Raw genomic sequence first — 21,002 nt, forward strand, 5'->3', positions numbered from 1 at the left:
CTTGCGGAGAAACTTTTACTGTAAAACATGTCAACCCAAATGGAGTTCAATAAACTTATTAGATAAGAGATCAGTTAAAGCTGAATCTTAGATAAATAAGCCTAAAAGGAATTAGTGATGGATAAGAATAAACAAAACTGAAATATATGTCTAAGATGCCTTCTCTACACTTGAGTTCTGTAGATGTATTTTAATTTAGACTTTAAAAATAAAAGCCTAAGTAATTTTTATTTACATGGGTTACTTAATACTATACTTGAAAATCCCATGCTGGCTGATATTTTAAAGTAATTATAATAACTGATCATCTTTCTTCAAATTTTTTAATAGGGGAACTATTTAGAGTGACACATGGATTTTAAAAATTGGTATCAGGGCTTATAGTTGAGACTTCTTTTTAAAAGTGATTACAGTGTAATTGGTTACTAGGATCATAAATCATACCCCCCAAAAAACGATTTCAAATTACCAATTAATAGGGTTGGATTTTTTTTCATTTGTTTGATAGGTTCTCCCCCCTCCCTTTGGATATAGTAAAAATTGTTCTGAGGTTTGCTGTAGAGATTGTTTTTTATGTTACTTGTAAGACTAATTTTGTGATAATTAAAATGTATGGTTGGTTCAATATTATTTGGTAGTAAGTATGGACTGGGTATGGTACAATTGTATTACTACTTTAGTAAACTACTTATATTTATAGCAGCAGTGAGGAGACGTCCTCTCATGTGACAGCTCATGACAAGCACCTCCCCATCCTCTACCAAGGGAGGTTAGGCCAGGGTGGTAACAGTCTATGCTTTTTGCTTGTTACTGCTTAAGCACAGCCTTTTTCTCTTCGCTGGTGAAATCTAGTTTCAGTAGACATGGACTCTCATTTACATTCATTTTAAAGGAATCTTATTTTATTTTTACTGACTAAATTCTGGGTACATGTCTATTTTTCAGTCATACACAATTTTACAGAATGTTCAAGTTTCCAACTTTTATGTAATGAAAACCAGATTTTTAAAAAATATATATTTTTATTGATTTCAGAGAGGAAGGGAGAGGGAGAGAAAGATAGAAACATCAATGATGAGAGAGAATCATTGATTGGCTGCCTCCTGCACACTCCCTACTGGGGATTGAGCCTGCAACCCCGGGCATATGCCCTTGACTGGAATTGAACCTGGGACCCTTCAGTCCGTAGGCTGACACTCTAGCCACTGAGCCAAACCAGCTAGGGCTGAAAACCAGATATTAAGAATTAGAATTTGAACTTGAAAATCTCTGAGAAGCAAATTAGCATTTTATATTATAACCCATTACCATTCTTTTTTTTTTTTCAAAATATATTTTATTGATTTTTTACAGAGAAGAAGGGGGAGAGATAGAGAGCCAGAAACATCGATGAGAGAGAAACATCCATCAGCTGCCTCCTGCACACCCCCTACTGCGGATGTGCCCGCAACCCAGATACATGCCCTTGACCGGAATTGAACCTGGGACCTTTCAGTCCGCAGGCCGACGCTCTATCCACTGAGCCAAACCGGTTTCGGCCCATTACCATTCTTTGTTTATACTCTGTAGGCTTGGTTTTGAATCTTGTGATGATACTGTTTTCACTAGGCATAGATTATGGGGAGGGACATACTTTAATTGGCATTTTAGTAATCTTGATGTTATTACTATTGAGATAAATCCCAGAATTTAAAACTATAAAATATTAAGGTAAAGATAATTTAACGTATAAAAATACACTAGAGATGGAGTGTGTTGATTTTAAAGTGTTTTCTTCATTACAAGGCTGTGTGATTCATGAGTGATGAGTAATAACTGTAAAATTGCTGTTTGTTGCTACTTAGCCCTTATATATGCTTATCCCATGTTTTCTTGGCATTTGTGCCTGTGTTTCTCCTCTTAGAAAGTAATATCTCTTTGTTTATTAAAAGTTATTGAATTCAGTCTCATATTTTGATATAAAATGTTGAAAATTAAAGTATTTTTGTAGAAAATTTAGATTTCATTTACAAGTTTGTATTTTCCAATACCTGTTCTCACATACCTAAAAAGTGACTTTTCATTTAATAGATTTAACTAGTTCAGTTTATTTCAGTAACATGTTTCTTTGTGACAGATCTTTAACTAGGAAATGCAGTGTTTTGTTTTGTTTTGTTTTTACCTCTGAACATCTTCTGAAGTAGTGGCTTTTTTCTGCAGATGGTAGGAGAAATAAGTTTGGCTGGTTTTAAGAGGAAGGGTATTGATTGTCTAAAGAAGCTTGTCTGCTATATATTCTACAATAAAATTTGATTGTGGATTTTTGGTGACTACTTTTAACCCTTACGATGCTATTATAAATCTGACTTTCCTTTGTATAAATGTATAAATGTTTATCATCAGACTTAAGCTTTTACACTTGACTATAGAATATCAATACAACACTCATTTGGGCAGTGAATCACTCCCCTCAAAGTCATTAAATGTAATTAACATTTTCTTTAAGATGAATACTATTGTTCTTACTGATGAAAGAGATAGCATCTATCCTCACAAGGATAAAGAATTGAAATATTGAAGATGGGAAATGTGTGTTTGTTAAAAGAGCGTCATCATCTTTGTTTTGATTTAAACATTCTAGCAATGACATGTTTCCCTTTAATCCTTCTTATTGGTATTATTAATAAATACAAGCACTCTTGTTTTTGTACAGGGTTCCAAGTATGGTGTCCTTGGAAGAGACAAAGTTGTATACTGGACTTGAATATGGTATGTGAATCCTAATCTGGGTAAATCTGCGTAGTCTATTTTTTTTGTCAATTACTCTAAAGGGTTAAAATGAATAATTTTGTGGTTATAATTTTCCTATGCTCCTTTTTATATATAAAAGTGAATATTAATTACACAATAGTTATATTTTTCTGGAGAAACTAGGAAATTATTATATAAGGGTAAGCTAGTACAAAATAGAAATTTGGGTCAGTAAATATTTGGATATTTTCTATTTGCAGAGGCAGACTTTCATATACTGTAATATTCATTTATATTTAGGATTGTTTTAGAACTGATCTACTTGATATGAATGAGAATATTATAACCTTTATATATTCTGACTATATCTGTATTTTTCTACCATAGTTAAATTTCATATAAATATTTATGTAAAGCATTTTATTCTGTTCATTTAATGTTCTGAATCTAACATTGGTAGAAATTTCACACACTTCCCTATTGCTGGATTAACACTGGAGTTAGTTGCATTAATTGCTAGAGTAATTTTAGCTTGCTTGATTTGGGTCACCCATAACTAATTAGAGAATCCTATGCATTTATGGTCTCTAGTTAGTGAATAGAGTCTTTGAAATATTTATTGGCAAAGATGGGTTTTTTTCCTCCCTCTTCTTTGCCTGTCTAATCAAGTTTTATAAGCAGGTCATTGTAAATGTGAAGGTTATTCTATATATCGCTTAGTCATTAACCCCTTCCCCGGCAGAAACGTGTATACTCGTATTCACAAAATGTTCTTTTTCAGTCGTCGACGAGTATACTAAGAAAATATGGTAAAAAAATATGGTTTATAGGAAGACGAGTTACAAACTGTTTTCATAACCAGCATCAAAAATACTATATAGAACCAAAATAAAAAAATTAGTCTGAAAAAGAAACGTTTGTAACAAAAAAATTGTTGGGGAAGGGGTTAATCCAACTATTTTGAAGGCCAACTCACTTGTTTATTTTTCTCCTGGATACATTATCTCTTCTTTAAACAAACTGTTGATAAAAAACTTCAACAGTATGGAAGTGTTTCAGTGTCTCTAAAATACCTTCTCATTTTTCTAAAAAAGATTTATCCAGAGAGAACCACCGAGAAGCCATCGCTAGAGTCATAAGGAAACTTCTTAGTAAGTACATATATGCATTTTTTTACTAATATTTAGAATTTAATTCTGTAACATATGTGCTTTTACTTAACATTTTTCATTCTCAATAGTGAAAATATCACACGGTGTTTTTTTCCTTAACTAATAGACTTTTAATATATTAGGAGTACTGTAGTAATTCAAAATATTTTAACCAAAATCTGATTTCTTCTCCTCTTATAGACCACATACTTAATAATTCAGAAGATGACACCAAGTCATTGTTTCTTATCATAAAGGTACAGTTGTCATCTAATAATTTCATAATTATTAATAGGATAGGTTTGATGCAATGACTTAAAAATATAAAATTTGAAATTTTTTCACACAGATTATTGGAGACCTTTTGCAGTTCCAAGGATCTCACAAGCATGAATTTGACTCCCGTTGGAAAAGCTTTAACCTAGTAAAGAAATCAATGGAAAATCGGGTCAGTATTTTCCCCTACAACTCTGAAATAATATTTTTAAAGATGTGTAATATTGATATAACCACCTGATTTAGTGATTATTAGGCATAGAGAAGAAGTTGACATAAGTAAAAGTAGTAGATTTTTAAATATGATATCATGATATAATCAAAAGGGTCCTAGGAAAAAAATATATTTTTCTGAAACAAACTGTTCAGTCTGTTTCCAGTCTCTGAACTCTCAATGGGAATTTGGAGTGTGGTAACTTGGCAATGGCATTGAAACTGCCTTGTAAGATCCTGAAGTACTGAGTAAAAGATAGGAATTGTCCAAAGGCACTTTATGTAGATCAGAGGAAAATATATCTCATGTTGTATTTATGCTTCAGGAAAAGTCAGTACAAGTTTCTCTCAGAGCATGGAAGAAAGAATACTTAAGTTAGCCATTTGATGTTCTTGGCAGTTTTCTTTATAGGAGGTTTTTATTTAAATTAAGTCTAAAAGGTGTTAGTTTCTTATGTAGGCAAGAAATGCTAGACAGAAGGAATCTACACTAATAAAAGAAAGGTGCAAATTGACCGTACCTTTGTGGCACCCACCAGCCAATCAGGAGTGAGTATGCAAATTAACCCAACAAAGATGGCAGGTTAATTTGCATACACAGCCGCTCCAGGCCAGAGCGGAGGCGGTGCTGGCAGCCAGGGGAAGGAAGGCCCATTCTTGCACGAATCTTCGTGCATCGGGCCTCTAGTCCTATATAATAAAAGGCTAATATGCAATCGACTTAACAGTGGAACAGCCGGTCACTATGACACATGGTGACCACTAGGGGGCAGATGCTCAATGCAGGAGCTGCCCCCTGGTGGTCAGTGTCCTCCCACAGGGAGAGCGCCACTCATCCAGAAGCCGGGCTCACAGCTGGTGAGCACAGTGGTGGTGGCAGGGCAGCACTAAGGATGTCGTGGGGAGCGGGCCTAAGCTGGCAATTGGACATACCCCAAGGGCTTCTGGACTATGAGAGGGTGCAGGCTGGGCTGAGGGACCCCCCCCCCCCCCAAGGTGTATTTATGAGAAAGGGAAGAGGAATAATTGACAAAAGGGGGAAATTACAATAGAAGGAAGACATTTCTATGGATACAGTAAGCTAGCAGTGATGTTACCCCCCGCTCTAGGGCACAAATTTTATGCACTGGGACTCTAGCGGTATATAAAAGGGAGATGTTACAAACATGGCTTGCTTTAGGAGACTGTCTGTTGGGAAGAGTCGCAGGTGCTACACCAGGTCATTTATAATTTTTTCCCCAGAAAGTGCTTTAGTTTTATACTCAGGGGTGTCATTAAAGATTTTTAACTAGATCTGGCTTGAATATTAGAAAGAGCAATAATCAATTGAGTGAATTTTGAAAAGCTCTTTTACCGCTGTGAAAAATATGCAGTAGGAGATTGAGACTGGAAATAGGAGGTTGGTTAAAGTATTTTAATAGCCCAGGTGGAGAAATAGCCTGAATCTGGTCCCTGGCATGAAGATGGAGAAATAGTATTTTAAGAAAGAAGGAATTGCCCTGACCGGTTTGGCTCAGTGGATAGAGTGTTGGCTTGCGGACTCAAGGGTCCCAGGTTCTATTCCAGTCAAGGGCATGTACCTTGGTTGCGGGCACATATCCAGTAGGGAGTGTGCAGGAGGCAGGTGATCGATGTTTCTAACTCTCTATCCCTCTCCCTTCCTCTCTGTAAAAAAATCAATAAAATATATTAAAAAAAATAAAAAAGAAGGAATTGTGGGGACTTGATGACCAATGTGACTGGGTAGAAGATTGGGGGTGAGGGAGAGCTTAAATGATAATTTTCAGAAAAATAAAAGATATTATATTCTGTAGTAAACACACAGTCACCTAGGGAGTCTACTTATAAATGTAACTGAGTCCAGAAATTTTCTTTGTAGGCTGTTTGTGTACTTTGACCGAATAAGAACCAACTCCATTGCTTTCTATTGCTTCCCATACATGAATCTATTCATAATTTATCAGAAAAATGGGGTGTTGGATGAACCATTTAAAGGGAATATTTCTATTGTTATACATAAAGTTGATTGAAATAGTACATTTTAAAATAAACCTGTTGGCTTTAGAATAAATTTACAACCTCCACTAGTCATCAGCCTGCCATGACCTTCTTTGAACTAATTTTTCATTAAGAGTTTTAGGACAATCCACTGTTGTGATCATTTAGGGAAAATGTTGAAGTGTTTTCTACTTTATCTTTCAGCTCCATGGGAAAAAACAACATATCAGAGCACTGTTGATTGACAGAGTAATGTTGCAGCATGAGGTAAATATCTTTTTAAAATCAAGATGACTTCTTTAAATGACAGTTTTCCAGATGAATATTTAATTATTTGTGTTACTTCATAACTAAATGAGCTTTTAGTACAGACTTTTGAGATTTGATTTACATTGATTTTTCGTAGCTACGAACACTAACTGTTGAAGGTTGTGAGTACAAAAAGGTACATCAAGATATGATCAGAGATCTTCTTCGTTTATCTACAAGTTCATACAGTCAGGTAAGGCTAGTCTAAACACCACTCTCCCCACTCCCATTTTATTACATGCAATCTAAATATCCCCATGTTAACAAGGGAGTTTAAAATTTATTGGCATAAAGAACATCTTTCAAATCGTAAATATATTCATGCTAATTTTGCTAGGCTTTTAAAAATAATTATTATTTTTGCTGTGTGTAATTGCTTCTCCAATTAAAAAAAATTAATTGAAGTTGATGGATCCTGCTAGTGTAATGTTGCTGCCACTTAATTAAATCACATCATAAAGACCATGTAATCCCTCCTAGGTGTTATGTTTGGATTTTAGAAAGCTGCTACCGTGTGAATTGTGGGGTCTATCCTTTAAGGTAGTATGGGACCAAGAGATTATCTCTAATCATGGAAAACTGAAAAAAGTAAAGAGATTCATGTACAGCTAATTATTGTGTATATATAAAGTATTACAAATTGGGAAACTAGTCTCTAACCCAGATATTTCACCTAAACTTACTTTGAAAAGGATTTAAAATATGTACTTGTATTGTTTTTATATTTACACTGAATATTTTGCTTGTGTTATAAAATATGTGGTGATAAAATTGGTATTGAAAAAATTAAATTCTGTGTTTTAGAGAAAATCAGACTTTTCATCAAGAGTAACTCGGAATAAGGAATTTAATATTCTGCTGATTATATTACTGATCAAATGCATACTGGTTCCATTTAGTCTCTCCTTTATAAAAAACATTTGTACTTATGTAACCTAAGTCGTAGATATGGTTGGTGGTCATGCTTTCCTTTTGATAAAAAGATAATTACTTGTTTTTGTTAAGGCATTGCTTTGGTATATTTTTCTATTATGGTATTTAAATTTTTACTGTATAATTTATTTAGAAATTTTTGTAGTTTGTCTACCATTGAATAAAAGTCCTCTGTTAATAATACTCTCTCTAGGTCAGAAATAAGGCGCAGCAGACATTTTTTTCTGCCTTGGGAGCATATAACTTCTGCTGCAGAGATATCATTCCCTTGGTTTTGGAGTTTTTACGACCTGACAGACAAGATGTCACACAACAGCAGTTCAAGGTACAGTTATTTTTTGTTTTGTTTTATTATAAAAATTTTCAAACATACAGAAAAGGAGAAATAATTCTTCAGTGACTGCCTGTATGTCCACATTTCAGGTACTGTCTTTACCATTTTAAAGCTTTATTTACTTTACCTCATATCTTATTTCTTCAGCCATCTTATTTTTTTATGTATTTCAAAGTAAGTTGAAGACATCAGTGTACTTCACAGGTACAGTTTATTGTTTTCTTCCCAATTATTAAATTATTTATCAAGACCGTTCCAGCGGTTTTCAACCTGTGGGTCACAACCCCTTTGGCAGTCGAACGACCCTTTCACAGGTGTCGCCATCCTGCATATCAGATATTTACATTACGAATCATAACAGTAGCAACATTACAGTTATGAAGTAGCAACGAAAATAATTTCATGGTTGGGTCACAACATGAAGAACTATATGTAAAGGGCCAGAAGGTTGAGAACCACTGATTTATACCATCAGAAAGAACTGGGCTGAATGAAAGTGATTTATGAGGGAGCATTGATAAGACTTGCTAGTTGAATGTGGGGGGGGCTGAAAAAAGTATCTAAATTATTAAGGTTCTGCATTGTACACCTGGTTGTTGGGTATATCAGGGAGAGGAGACTAGATTATAAATTAATTTGTTTGGACAAGTTTAATTTGAAGTAGTTTCAATAAACTAAGAGGCAAGGCAGTTAGACACCTGAGTTTGGATTTTAAAATACTGGTTCAGTGTATATTGATGATAATTGAAATCTTTAGACGTGGGTATGAGAGCCTAGGAGGAGTAAGGCAGGACCAGGAGGCAGCTGTTGAGAAAACTTCATTAGAAGCTCAAGAGGAAGGGGTAACTGAGAAGGGAAAGGTAATAAATACATTAAAAAATGAGGAAGAATGACAGACGATAAGGAGACTTCTTTCTAGAAGGAAAACTCAACCAGTACTGTCAGTTGCTTTCTGGGAAGAGTTAAGATGAGAACTAAACAAGTTCCTTGAAATTAGCCTGTAAGAACAGGTCAACAAACTATAGCTTGCGCTCAGTCACTTGCTTTTGTAAATAAAGTTTTTTTGGTACACAGCCATTTCTTTATGTATTGTCTATAGTTATTTTATGCTACAGTGACAGATAAGTAGTTTCAACAGAGACTGTATGGCCAGTTACTTACTACATGATCCTTAATGGGAAAAAATGTGCTTCCCTCCCCACCCCCCCAATGTAGAAGGTGTAACTCATTGGGAGGTATGTTGAAAGCATATTGATCTTGTTGAAAGCATTTTAAATGTACAAAATCAGATAGGTTAAGTAATATCAAAATTGAAAAATGTCTATTAGATCAGTATAGGTGAGCTTAACAGTGACCTTAAGAGGACCTGTAAAGAGGAGTGCAGGCAGCATCAGGTTGGTAAGAAGTCTGATCGGAATTTAGTTAGGGTGAATGTTCAGGAAATGTTTTGGTACTAATTGTTCTTTTCATTGAAAATGTAACTTACTGTCATCCGAATCATTCTGATAAATTGAACTTTTATGACTAGAAAATACACAGTATAATTAAGTAACCTTGTTTTATATACTTAGGAAAATACGTGGGAAAGATATATTAAATACTTCAGAAATCATTCTACACATTTATGCCCTAAAATGCTAAGAGTGGTCTATATAGTTCATGACCTTTACAATATAGTTGTAGTACAAGAGAATTGGGATGGAAGCTTTGTCTTAAAAACAAAATCCTTTCACTTTTATCTTATCCGAATAGCCATTTTTTGAGCTAGCCCCCTATTAAGTGACTTAGAGAAAATATTACTGGATGACACTTAATTAAATGTCAAGTTCAAATTTCTAAAAGTAACATGCCAAACAAATATGTGAACCTATTTTACTAAACAGAATCAATAATCACTGTTTAGTCAATTTAAAACCATCATGTAGGTGAGTGGCTTCTTAGTTCCCATATTAATAATTATTTTTCTACAGGGTGCCTTGTATTGTCTCCTTGGAAATCACAGTGGTGTATGCTTGGCAAACCTTCATGATTGGGACTGTATTGTACAGACTTGGCCAGCAATTGTTTCTTCTGGTCTTAGCAAAGCTATGTCCCTGGAAAAACCATCAATAGTGAGACTATTTGATGACCTGGCAGAAAAGATTCATCGTCAGTATGAGACAATTGGCTTGGACTTCACAGTAAGTATAGCCATTTCTTAATTCAGATTTTAGTGGAAATACTACCCTGTTAAAATGCTTTTCTATTTTTCTTATCTTTTTTTCTGTAATAATGTTCTTGATAATTAATTTTTAAAAGCATTTGTTTTGTTTTCTTTGTGATCTTTACTATAGATAGCAGGGTGGAGTAGGAGGTTGGAGCATGGCCAGGAGTGAGCTAGACTGCTCTCTTCCAAGGGGCCACAAAGGGTTATTACATTGTTGTAATTACCATTATTCCCTGTATACGCTGTGGCCTCATTTTTCAAAGAATTGATATTTTAGAGTGCGATTCATACTAGCCACTGGGTTCATAATTTATAGTGAAGAAAATTGAAATGGAATGATTTGACAAATGAAAAAGTAGAGAATATCAGGTTCCTGGGTGCTCCAATGGAGAGATGTAGCAGATCATCTACAGATCTTCCAGTGCATATTGGGCACCCGTCAGAATCAGGAGGCTAAAAGAGATGTGAGCACAGTTGAATGCTCCTCTTCTCTAAAGTGATTATGTTTGATATCTGTCCTCTGGTTTAAAAATCACTGCTCTAAATGTATTCCTTTTTTATTAAACAGTTTTGCTGTTTACAGCTGTCATTAGATTAAACCGCTAAAATTTTTTTTAATTGAAATGTAATTCACATTCCAAACATTCATTCAACAATAGTGTATTCATAGGGTTATACAGCTATCACTACTCTTAATTCCAGAACCTTTTCCTCAGTCAAAAAGAAACTATATACCCAACCAACAGATACTTCCCAGTTCCCCCATACCTGTAGCCTCTGAAAATCACTCATCTTCTTTCTTTCTCTGTGAACTTACCTTTTATGGACATTTCATATAAATGGAATCATACAATATGTGGCCTTTTATTCCTGGCTTCTTTCACTTAACATAATATTGTCAAGATTCATCCATATTGTAGTATGTGTCAATACTTCACTTTTCCCCCCTGGCTTTTCTTTTTAATAAGATTCCCAAGTCATGTGTTGGAATAGCAGAATTACTTCAACAATCAAAAAACCCCTCTACCAACCAGATAATGCCTAGCTTAGAAGAAATAAAAGAAGGACTTAGACGCCAACAAGTAAAGAATGCTGATGCCCTAAGGTAATTACACGTGCCTACTTGTCAAAGAAGATTACTTTATAGATAGTGGGTTTTAGATATCTCTAAAATATAGGTAAACCATAACTATGTAATAAAATTTACACATTGATTCTGTAAAAAAAAAATACGAAAATTTAGGAAATAATCATTGTGAAGATCCCTGATTGACACTTTTAGCTATGGAATTGGGAAACACCATCTTAAAATAAACTTAATCTTAATATCATATCTTTTTTCAGTGTGAATTCTCTTTGATTTTTAAGTACAAATATCAGTCATTAAAAACTAACTCAAGTTGAACACATCTTTCATAGCACTTATAAATAATTGCTTTTTGGTTAGATTTATACAAATTTGGTATCAAGGGTATCAGTAACCTGTTTCTAGATTTTTGAGACCAAAGCATTTCAGTGCTTCAGTGATAAACTCAAGCAGGGGCCTTCCTATCTTGATCTGTTTCTCTGCCTTCTGAATATGATTATTAATTTTTTCCAATATCTCTATATAAAAATAATAAACTTTTATATATAGTAGCCTACCTTATATATATACTTGGAGTGCCACATGGGCAAACCACTCCCAACTAATTGATCACTACTCGCAAATTGACTTTTGAATGTCCACTCAGGAGCAGTTGAGTTGCTCTGTACCTAGTATAATACTTTTTTTGGTTTTCTTTGTACCCTTCATGTTCTTTTCCCAGTGTCTCTGTTCATCCATTTGCTTTTACTCTGGTTTGCTTCTCACCAATGAGAGGGTGAATCTAGCCAGAATTTGAATTATATTATTACTTTATGTTCATTTTAGTACTTTGTTAAAATAATACCTCACCTGAACTTTTTTTTTTAAGGAACTATGAAAATTTGGTAAACACTTTGCTAGATGGTGTGGAACAGAGAAATCTGTAAGTACAAGAATTTTTTAATTCTCAAAGCTTTTATTTTAAATACTTTAGGAGTTTTTTGTCCTGGAGACCTTGAAAGACTATCACAAAATATTGTGGTCTGATTCATGAATTTACAAGACTAAGAGGGGAAGTTTGGGGCTAATGATAGGAGGGGTGTTCTTCAGTATACCTATTTTAATTTGGGATACTTAAAAATGTTTCAAACTCAGTTGTGCTTTTTTTGTTTTGTTTTTGTTTAAAAGTGGTTTTATGAGCAATGTGTTTTGTGATTTTGTTTTCCCTTCCCCTTTTTAGGCCCTGGAAATTTGAGCATATAGGCATTGGGCTTCTGTCTCTACTCTTGAGAGATGACCGAGTATTACCTCTTCGTGCCATACGTTTTTTTATTGAGAATCTCAACCATGATGCAATTGTAGTTCGAAAGGTAGATATTTTATTTTAGTTACAGTCTTGGGCTTGAGAATTTTTACCTCACGTGAAGCCATTAAATTCTTCGCAAACAAGACACACTTAATAAATATCTTGGAGTGCATTGATTTGAAGCCTACTTCTTTTGGTTGAGATATGATAGCTCGGCTAATAAATACATGAGGACATGTTCGGACACTACCTTTCAGCACTGGGGATATAGCAGGGAGCAAGTTTATAGGTTAATGGGAAAGATTGACTTTGGCGAATTAATTATATGAAGTGTTACAGGAAGGGGAAGATGTCGGAGGATACAACTTTTTTATTTTACTTGCAAAGAATTTGAGGTGGGGTACAAGGTGGGACTGACCTAGGCTGGTACATTGGAAAAAGATCCGTAAGAAATGTTTTGGCTGAGATTTGAAGAATGAGCATGTATTGGTGTAATGAAGAAAAGATCAAAATTTTCTAGGCAGAGACTAGCATGAAGGTTGAAGGTTCAAGAATAAGAACTGTAAGAGACTCCTTCCAGGTCAGATTTAGCACTCATATGTGCCACCAGGTATCGCTGGGTGAGGATTTCTCTGCTCTTGAAAGAAATACAGCTTCTGCTTTGATTAAGGCAGGCAACCATTTAAGAGATTTAAAAAGTTGACACATCCACCTTATTTGTTTCATTTCCAGATGGCAATTTCAGCTGTTGCTGGTATTCTTAAACAGCTAAAGAGAACCCATAAAAAGCTGACTATCAACCCTTATGAAATCAGTAAGTACTACCAAATGTAATTCATAGTGCTTCTCAGCAGACTTGGAAGCTTCTTTCAAAGTATGTAGCTCTTGATCGCAAATACTTTTCTATACAAACTATAGAAGTATAAAAATATTTTAATACAAAGTTTAAAATATTATAAAGGAAAACAGTTGGCTTAGTAAAAACTAGTGATATACATGGTTGGTCTTGCCTCTGCCAATGTAAGAGAGTCCTGTTATGAAGACAAAGGCATACCAATCCTATTGATTAAAAGTTGAGAATAATTGTTGCACACATATTTTTAAGTTTATCAAATGTAATTTGTTTTTTCCTCAGGTGGATACCCTAAATCCACCCAAATCCTTGCTGGTGATAGGCCTGATAATCATTGGTTGCATTATGATAGCAAAAGTATACCAAAAACTAAAAAAGAATGGGAGTCAAGTTACTTTGTGGAAAAAACTCACTGGGGATACTACACCTGGCCACAGTAAGTACGACTTCCCATGCACCTTATTATTAAGCTGTTTATCTCTGATATAATTTGTTTTATCTTTGAACTTCTAGGGATGTTCAGAAGCACTTGAAGCAGTTAGAAGGACTCAGCCACCAAAAATACATACTCTTCAGGCTTTTCCCTCTTCCTCTTTTTCTTTGCTCCTGCCAATGCTATACCTTGATCCTGCCTCTTTTCTTGTTTTTCCACCAAAGCCCTTAGGCTTCCTTAGTTCTACCACTATACCTGTAAGGTGTTTGTTAATAGCTGCTCTTAATCATATTCCTACCTGTTAATACTAAACATGCTTAAACCAGCCCAGAGGAAGGCTTGTTTATCTCTTACTGTTGACTAATTTGTGTCATAAGGACACAGTGATCTGATAGATTTTTTAAGGCCAGGACCGTTAGTCCTACCCCCAAACATGCCATCTAATTAGAGTTTATTAAAAGTACCTTCTTAGACATTCTATTCACGAAGCTCTGATATATCTTCTTACGTGTATTACAATTTAAACTCTTACTGTGTAGGAATATGGTTGTTTACGCTGGTGTGGAAGAACAGCCCAAGCTTGGCAGGAGCAGGGAGGATTTGACAGAGGTAAGCATTCCATTTTCACCATGAGTTAACACTTGTCCTGGTTCAAATGCAACTTACTTGTAGCCAGATACATTTCAAATTCAGTTCATTTTTCTCCCCAATCTGTGTGTTTCAGTATAGCGCTGGGTTAAATACCAGTAAATGTGTACTCCCTTACTCCACCTCACCCATCTCCCTTGTTCTCCTCTATTTTGTTAGACCACGGTGTGGCTGGAGTCTTTTTGTATCTAAGGTTACTCTTCAAGTTACTACCCCACTTGGCACTCACTTGAGCAATACTGTGTATAGTTATCGGCTCGTTTTTTTGTACCATTTCTGTCTAATAAGCTTCGTGAAAGGAAGGATAATGACTTGCTTTTAGTTTTTTATTGTATGTAAATGATAGTTCCCCAGTACATAGATGTTTATAGATTTAAGTTAGAACTCCTTAGTCCTCATAAATCATTAGTCAGCTTGAAACTTGACTTAAGGCCTTTTAAGTTTATGTCTTCCTCAATTAAGTTACTGGTGTAGTAGATGCATTTTCTAATTCTGAACAAAGTTTATATTTTAATTTCTGGTGCTATATAAATATGGAAATAATTTGCTGGAGTTTGATGTGCAGTTTGGGGATTTTTTCTAAATTGCACACAAGATGGTACAGTAGCATAAAGCCTTCATTTCCTAAGCAGAAGATGTTTTGGTTTTAATTCACAGTTTGAGAAATAGAATCCATACTTGAAGATGAAGGAAACATAGTTACTCTTACGGATTTTGCATTTTTAGGAAGCGATATTATATGGATTTTAGAAAGCCTCTATGAGAATTAAAAATTACATATATATCTATATAGATATATATAGATATATATGTATTTTATTGATTTCAGAGAGGAAGGGAGAGAGAGACAGAAACATCAATGATGAGAGAGAATCATTGATTGTCTGCCTCCTACATGCCTCCTAGTGGGGATTGAGCCTGCGATCCCGGCATGCACCCTTGACCTGAATCAAACTTGGGACCTTTCAGTCTGCAGTCTGACGCTATATCCACTGAACCCAACCAGCTAGGGCTAAAAATTCTTTAGAACAAAAATAGTAGCTTACTGTTAGGTATCAAAACTTTATAGATGAATTTTAATGTTTTCAGAATTGTTCTTACATACATTTTAAACACTAAATGTTCTTTTTCTTTAACTTTACAGGCAGAACAGATCATATTTGATCATTTTTCTGATCCTAAGTTTGTTGAACAGTTAATTACTTTTCTATCTTTAGAAGACAGAAAAGGAAAAGATAAATTTAATCCTCGACGTTTTTGCCTCTTTAAGGTAACTGTTATTTATATGCCTTCTTCATAAAGCTTAGTGACTGTCAGTTTGTAGGTTTATATGTTTTAAAGTATTTGATCAAAGTTTGAGTTTAGTCATCTTATTTTCATTTAAAATGGCCCTGGAAGTTATGCCAATCATATTGATTTTGCCTTATTGTCCTAGCACTCTATTAAAAAAGGTTTTTTCCCTTTATCTTTGTAATTAGCAGTTGAAACAAACAAAAAACTCACAAAACTAGATTCATTTGATGTTCATGTTACTTTTTTAAAGGGTGTGTGTGCTATTTTTAAGGTCAGAAAGATTATTAATTTTTTTTCTATTTATTAACTATACCTCTAAGTTAAAGTGATAAGAATACTGTCATTTTACATGTCACAATTAAATATAAAGTTCTAGAAGGGAGAACTGAGTGTGTTTTTTTAAGCACAGTGGTAATATGGTAAACAAATGGAGATGATAGTCATTTTTTTTTTTTTTAAATATATTTTATTGATTTTTTACAGAGAGGAAAGGGAGAGAGATAGAGAGCCAGAAACATCGATGAGAGAGAAACATCGATCAGCTGCCTCCTGCACATCTCCCACTGGGGATGTGCCCGCAACCCAGGTACATGCCCTTGACCGGAATCGAACCTGGGACCCTTCAGTCCACAGGCTGACGCTCTATCCACTGAGCCAAACCGGTTTCGGCTGGAGATGATAGTCATTTAAGTACTGAGGAACTTTCTTATCTTTGTTTTATAGGGTATATTCAGAAATTTTGATGATGCCTTTTTGCCAGTGCTGAAGCCCCATTTAGAACGTTTGGTTGCAGATTCACATGAAAGCACCCAGAGATGTGTTGCAGAAATTATAGCTGGTTTAATCAGAGGTTCTAAGCATTGGACATTTGAAAAGGTGATGTATTTGTACAGCACGTTCCCTATTAAAGCTACATTTTCCATTTATGTAGTAAATCCCAACTCATTAGGTCCATTTCCGTTCATAGTTGATGCATTCAACAAATATTTGCTGAGTTCCTAATAGAGGTGAAGAACCACTTCTCCTATTATGGAGTAATTTGTATGAGTAAGTATGCAGTGAAGAGAATATGAATAAGTGCTTCCAAATTGCTTGAGTATCTTTATTTTTATTTATTTATTTTGTAATAACATTTTTATTGATATCAGGGAGGAAGGGAGAGGGAGAGAGAGGTAGAAACATCAATGATGAGAGAATCATTGACCGGCTGCCTTCTGTATGCCCTTTCCTGGGGATCGAGCCCACAACCTGGGCATGTGCCCTTGACCGGAATCGAACCCGGGACCCTTCAGTCTGCAGGCCGACACTCTATCCACTTAGCCAGACCAGCTAGGGATCTTCCTTTTTTTTTAATACACTTATTTTTCTGCTTGGCTTTGTTAACATCATAGAAGAGATGAAACCTATTCTTTGAATTGCTTTTTTCATCTGATGTAATAATGAAAGCCAAAGTACTCATATTTCCAAAAATAGCCATAAGTGCACTCTTGAACTTCTTACTGGAACAGTGTTTGATACTAATAATGTTTAGGTTGTATTTATGTAATGTTTAGAATGACATATTAATAAAGTAATCTGCTAAAACAAAAAAAATTTGAAATGTTCAATTCCATATTGCTTTTGAGTATAAGTCACAAACCCCTGGTATATAGACAACATTCAATATCTTTTAAATTTTGAATTATTTGCCAACATTAAGGGGGAAATCAGGATATGTCATATAAAAATATTTGTTTCTCTTGAAAAATATGAAGGTCCTGGAATGCAGGTTCCACACTATTGCACTGTATCTGTTGCTGGTGCTACTCCTGGGCTTCTCCTTCATGGGGCACGCTCTAGTTCTCATTAAACCGCTGCTTCTCAACACCTTGCCCCATCTACACAGCACATTTGGTGTTATAGGCACTTTGAGTTTGACACCCTTCTTTTGAGTATCCTGCTTTTTAATTGTAAAATTTAGTTCTATATATCAGCCCTAAGGTTAGTTTCTTAGCAAAATGCGCTAGGCTGAAAATAACCAGGATTAAAATGTCTGCAATGCCTGAATATAACTTAGGCCACCATTTCCCCAAAGGAAACACACAAATATTGTTTTGGGCCAACTTAATTACACATACTTTTGGAAGACCTATGAATGATTTTAATATGTTAATTTAGTTATATTTATTAATATCCCTTTTTTTAAAAATATATTTTATTGAGTTTTTACAGAGAGGAAAGGAGAGAGATAGAGAGTTAGAAACATCGATGAGAGAGAAACATCGACCAGCTGCCTCCTGCACACTCCCCACTGGGGATGTGCCTGCAACCAAGGTACATGCCCTTGACCGGAATCGAACCTGGGACCTTTCAGTCCGCAGGCCGACACTCTATCCACTGAGCCAAACCGGTTTTGGCTAATATCCCTTATTAAGTAAAACTTTGTTAATTTGTATTATTGCCTTTTTCCTGTTCACATATCATGAAACAATTTTATTTGTTTTATTTATTTTTAAAATATGCTATTGATTTTAGAGAGGAAGGGAGGGGGGGAGAGAAACATTGATCTACTGCCTCTTGCACATCCCCTACTGGGGATCAAGCTGGGCATGTGCCCTGACTGGGAATTGAATTGGCGACCTCTCAGTGCATGGAGTTGACACTCAGCCAACTGAGACACCCTGACCAGGGCTCTTATTATTACTTTTAATCAATGCCTGGTGCTACCACTGGAAACATTATCCCAAGCCCTCCCTCCCATTTGTCCTTTTGACTCAAGTGCAGTCCATGGACATCACTAGGTAGTTTGTTAGGAAAGGAGGATCTCAGGTCCCACCCTGATCTAGTGAGTCAGTCTGCATTTGATCAAGATCCCAAGGTGATTTGTATTCTCATTAAACTGTGATAAGCATCTATACATATATTTGCAGTCTCTGTATAACTGAACATTTCTTAAAGGCTATTGATAGTAATTCAAAACTTGCTGTTTGAAGATTATACTTCAGGCTAATAAGAAATTGTTTTAAAATGTCATTCCTTCCTAAATTAGGATTCAATTATATGATCTCAATAAGCATGAATTTTTTAAAGGGATAGTCCTTAGTCACAGAATTTTTAAAAAAATTATTACTGATTTTATAGAGAGATAAGGGAGAGAAAGGGACAGAAACATCTATAAGAGACATCATCAATTGGCTGCCTCTTGTATACAGTGGGAGGTGTACAAGAGGCAGTCAATTGATGATGTCTCTTATAGATGTTTCTATCCCTACTGGGGATCGAGCCCAGAACCTGGGTATGTGCTCTGACTGAAAATTGAACTGGCGACCTCTTGGTTCATGGGTCCACACTCATCCACTGAGCCACACCGGCTGGGTAAGCACACAAAATTTTGAAATGATGGTGGTTTTTTCCAGCCCAGTATGCTATATTATTCAAAACTTTAAAGAGAGAACTTCCCTTTAAGAGAAATTATATGATTTTGTAAGGGATCATATAAGGGGTCTCCTCTTTCTGAATAATTTTTTGGAAAAACAATCACATTATAACTGGGTATGTGTGATAATAATATAGTAAAGTTACTTTTCTGGATTATTTTGGTGTTCTAAGAAATAATTTTTTTAAAAGAAATAATTTAAATGCAATATCAGTTTGTGTGTTTATATGTTTCCTGGAAAAGAGCCAAAGACACATGTTCTGAGTATTTTCCCATGCATTTTGTTTTGAGTAGGTGGAGAAGCTTTGGGAGCTTCTGTGTCCTCTGCTTAGAACAGCGCTGTCCAACATCACAGTGGAAACTTACAACGACTGGGGAACCTGTATAGCAACGTCCTGCGTACGTTCCCCTGCTTACTTCTGTGTCTAACTGATCTATTCACACTCTTATACCTTGTCTCAGAATCTGTGAATTCTCATTATACCTCCTGAACTTGAAATTTTGCTCATAGTTGTGTCATTTTAAAATAATTGGAAATGGTTCTGTTTAATCTTTCAAATAAGCCTCGAGTGATAACCTTAAGAGATTATTATATACTCTTGGCCATAGTAATACATTGTTTAAGAACAGATGACAAGTCAGATAACTTAATTGTAGTAAGAGCCAGATGATGCAAGTTTATCGGTGTTGTTTTTAACACTAAATATGTCCACAACTTGTATACTCTGATTTGAAGAAAATCCATTTAGCTAACAATTTTCTCACTGTTTATCTTTTTAACATGAGCTATGATAACATATTTGGATTTGACTCACTTGTGACTTTTAATCTGATTTTCTTCCTCTATCCTTATATTTATAAATAAGATATATTTATATTGATAAAATAAAAGCATCTGACTCATTCACAGCATTGTAGGACTCCTGTTTTAATCATTACTTTGTATTTCAACACAGGAAAGCAGAGATCCCCGGAAACTTCATTGGCTTTTTGAGCTGCTGTTGGAATCACCATTGAGTGGTGAAGGTGGCTCCTTTGTAGATGCATGGTAAATAAAAAAAAAAAAACTTACACAGTTAATAAAAGATGGCATGTTTGTGCTTGACGTATGAATGGAAATGAACTGCCTGCACCAGTGGTCAGCAAACTGCTGTTCACAAGTCACATGCGGCTCTTTGGCCCCTTGAGTGTGGCTCTTCCTATGCCTTAGGAGTACCCTAATTAAGTTAATAACAATGTACCTACCTATATAGTTTAAGTTTAAAAAATTTGGCTCTCAAATTTCAATCGTTGTACTGTTGATATTTGGCTCTGTTGACTAATGAGTTTGCAGACCACGGGCCTACACTCATTAAGGCTAGATAATGTAACTAGAGTTAACCCTTGAACAACATTGGTTCAAACTGTGCTGGTCCACTTTTATGCAGAATAATGAAGTTTAACAATGTACCTACCTATATAGTTTAAGTTTAAAAAATTTGGCTCTCAAATTTCAATCGTTGTACTGTTGATATTTGGCTCTGTTGACTAATGAGTTTGCAGACCACGGGCCTACACTCTCAATCAGAATTTACTACAGCGCAGAATCTGGAGTGAGATGCAAGCTGCACAAATGCACATTAAAAGGGGGTGGGTGTGGTGGCCGTGGAAGTGTTAGCCCCCGAAAGAGCCTAGCCCTAGACAATTTCCAGCATCTGCATCGGAACTTCTTTACTATTCTCTACTGATCTTCTTGTATTCAGTACTTAGCATCATATATTTTTAAGCTTTTTCTGTGGAAACTAATAAGCTGCATTGGCATGTGTGGACGAAGAGATTTTGGTGGGTTCCCAGGTGCA

At 35.3% G+C, this 21,002-nt stretch overlaps 1 protein-coding gene across 2 annotated transcripts in view; it reads left to right on the plus strand.

Annotated features, from left to right (window-relative positions):
* Positions 1-21,002, plus strand: part of PSME4 (proteasome activator subunit 4) — a 75,994-nt gene that overhangs the window by 36,259 nt on the left and 18,733 nt on the right. For both annotated transcript variants that reach the window (XM_006778601.2, XM_015557867.1), the window contains 18 exons: positions 2,693-2,748; positions 3,825-3,881; positions 4,083-4,138; positions 4,231-4,329; positions 6,573-6,635; positions 6,775-6,870; positions 7,804-7,935; positions 9,915-10,124; positions 11,119-11,255; positions 12,106-12,159; positions 12,457-12,586; positions 13,255-13,336; positions 13,658-13,811; positions 14,348-14,417; positions 15,601-15,726; positions 16,473-16,625; positions 19,459-19,563; positions 20,121-20,212. In XM_006778601.2, coding sequence (XP_006778664.1) covers positions 2,693-2,748; positions 3,825-3,881; positions 4,083-4,138; positions 4,231-4,329; positions 6,573-6,635; positions 6,775-6,870; positions 7,804-7,935; positions 9,915-10,124; positions 11,119-11,255; positions 12,106-12,159; positions 12,457-12,586; positions 13,255-13,336; positions 13,658-13,811; positions 14,348-14,417; positions 15,601-15,726; positions 16,473-16,625; positions 19,459-19,563; positions 20,121-20,212 — 1,872 coding nt within the window. The remainder of the gene's footprint in view (positions 1-2,692; positions 2,749-3,824; positions 3,882-4,082; positions 4,139-4,230; positions 4,330-6,572; positions 6,636-6,774; positions 6,871-7,803; positions 7,936-9,914; positions 10,125-11,118; positions 11,256-12,105; positions 12,160-12,456; positions 12,587-13,254; positions 13,337-13,657; positions 13,812-14,347; positions 14,418-15,600; positions 15,727-16,472; positions 16,626-19,458; positions 19,564-20,120; positions 20,213-21,002) is intronic.

This window comes from Myotis davidii, unplaced genomic scaffold (assembly GCF_000327345.1).
Source record: "Myotis davidii unplaced genomic scaffold, ASM32734v1 scaffold6, whole genome shotgun sequence".
Taxonomy (NCBI): Eukaryota; Metazoa; Chordata; class Mammalia; order Chiroptera; family Vespertilionidae; genus Myotis; species Myotis davidii.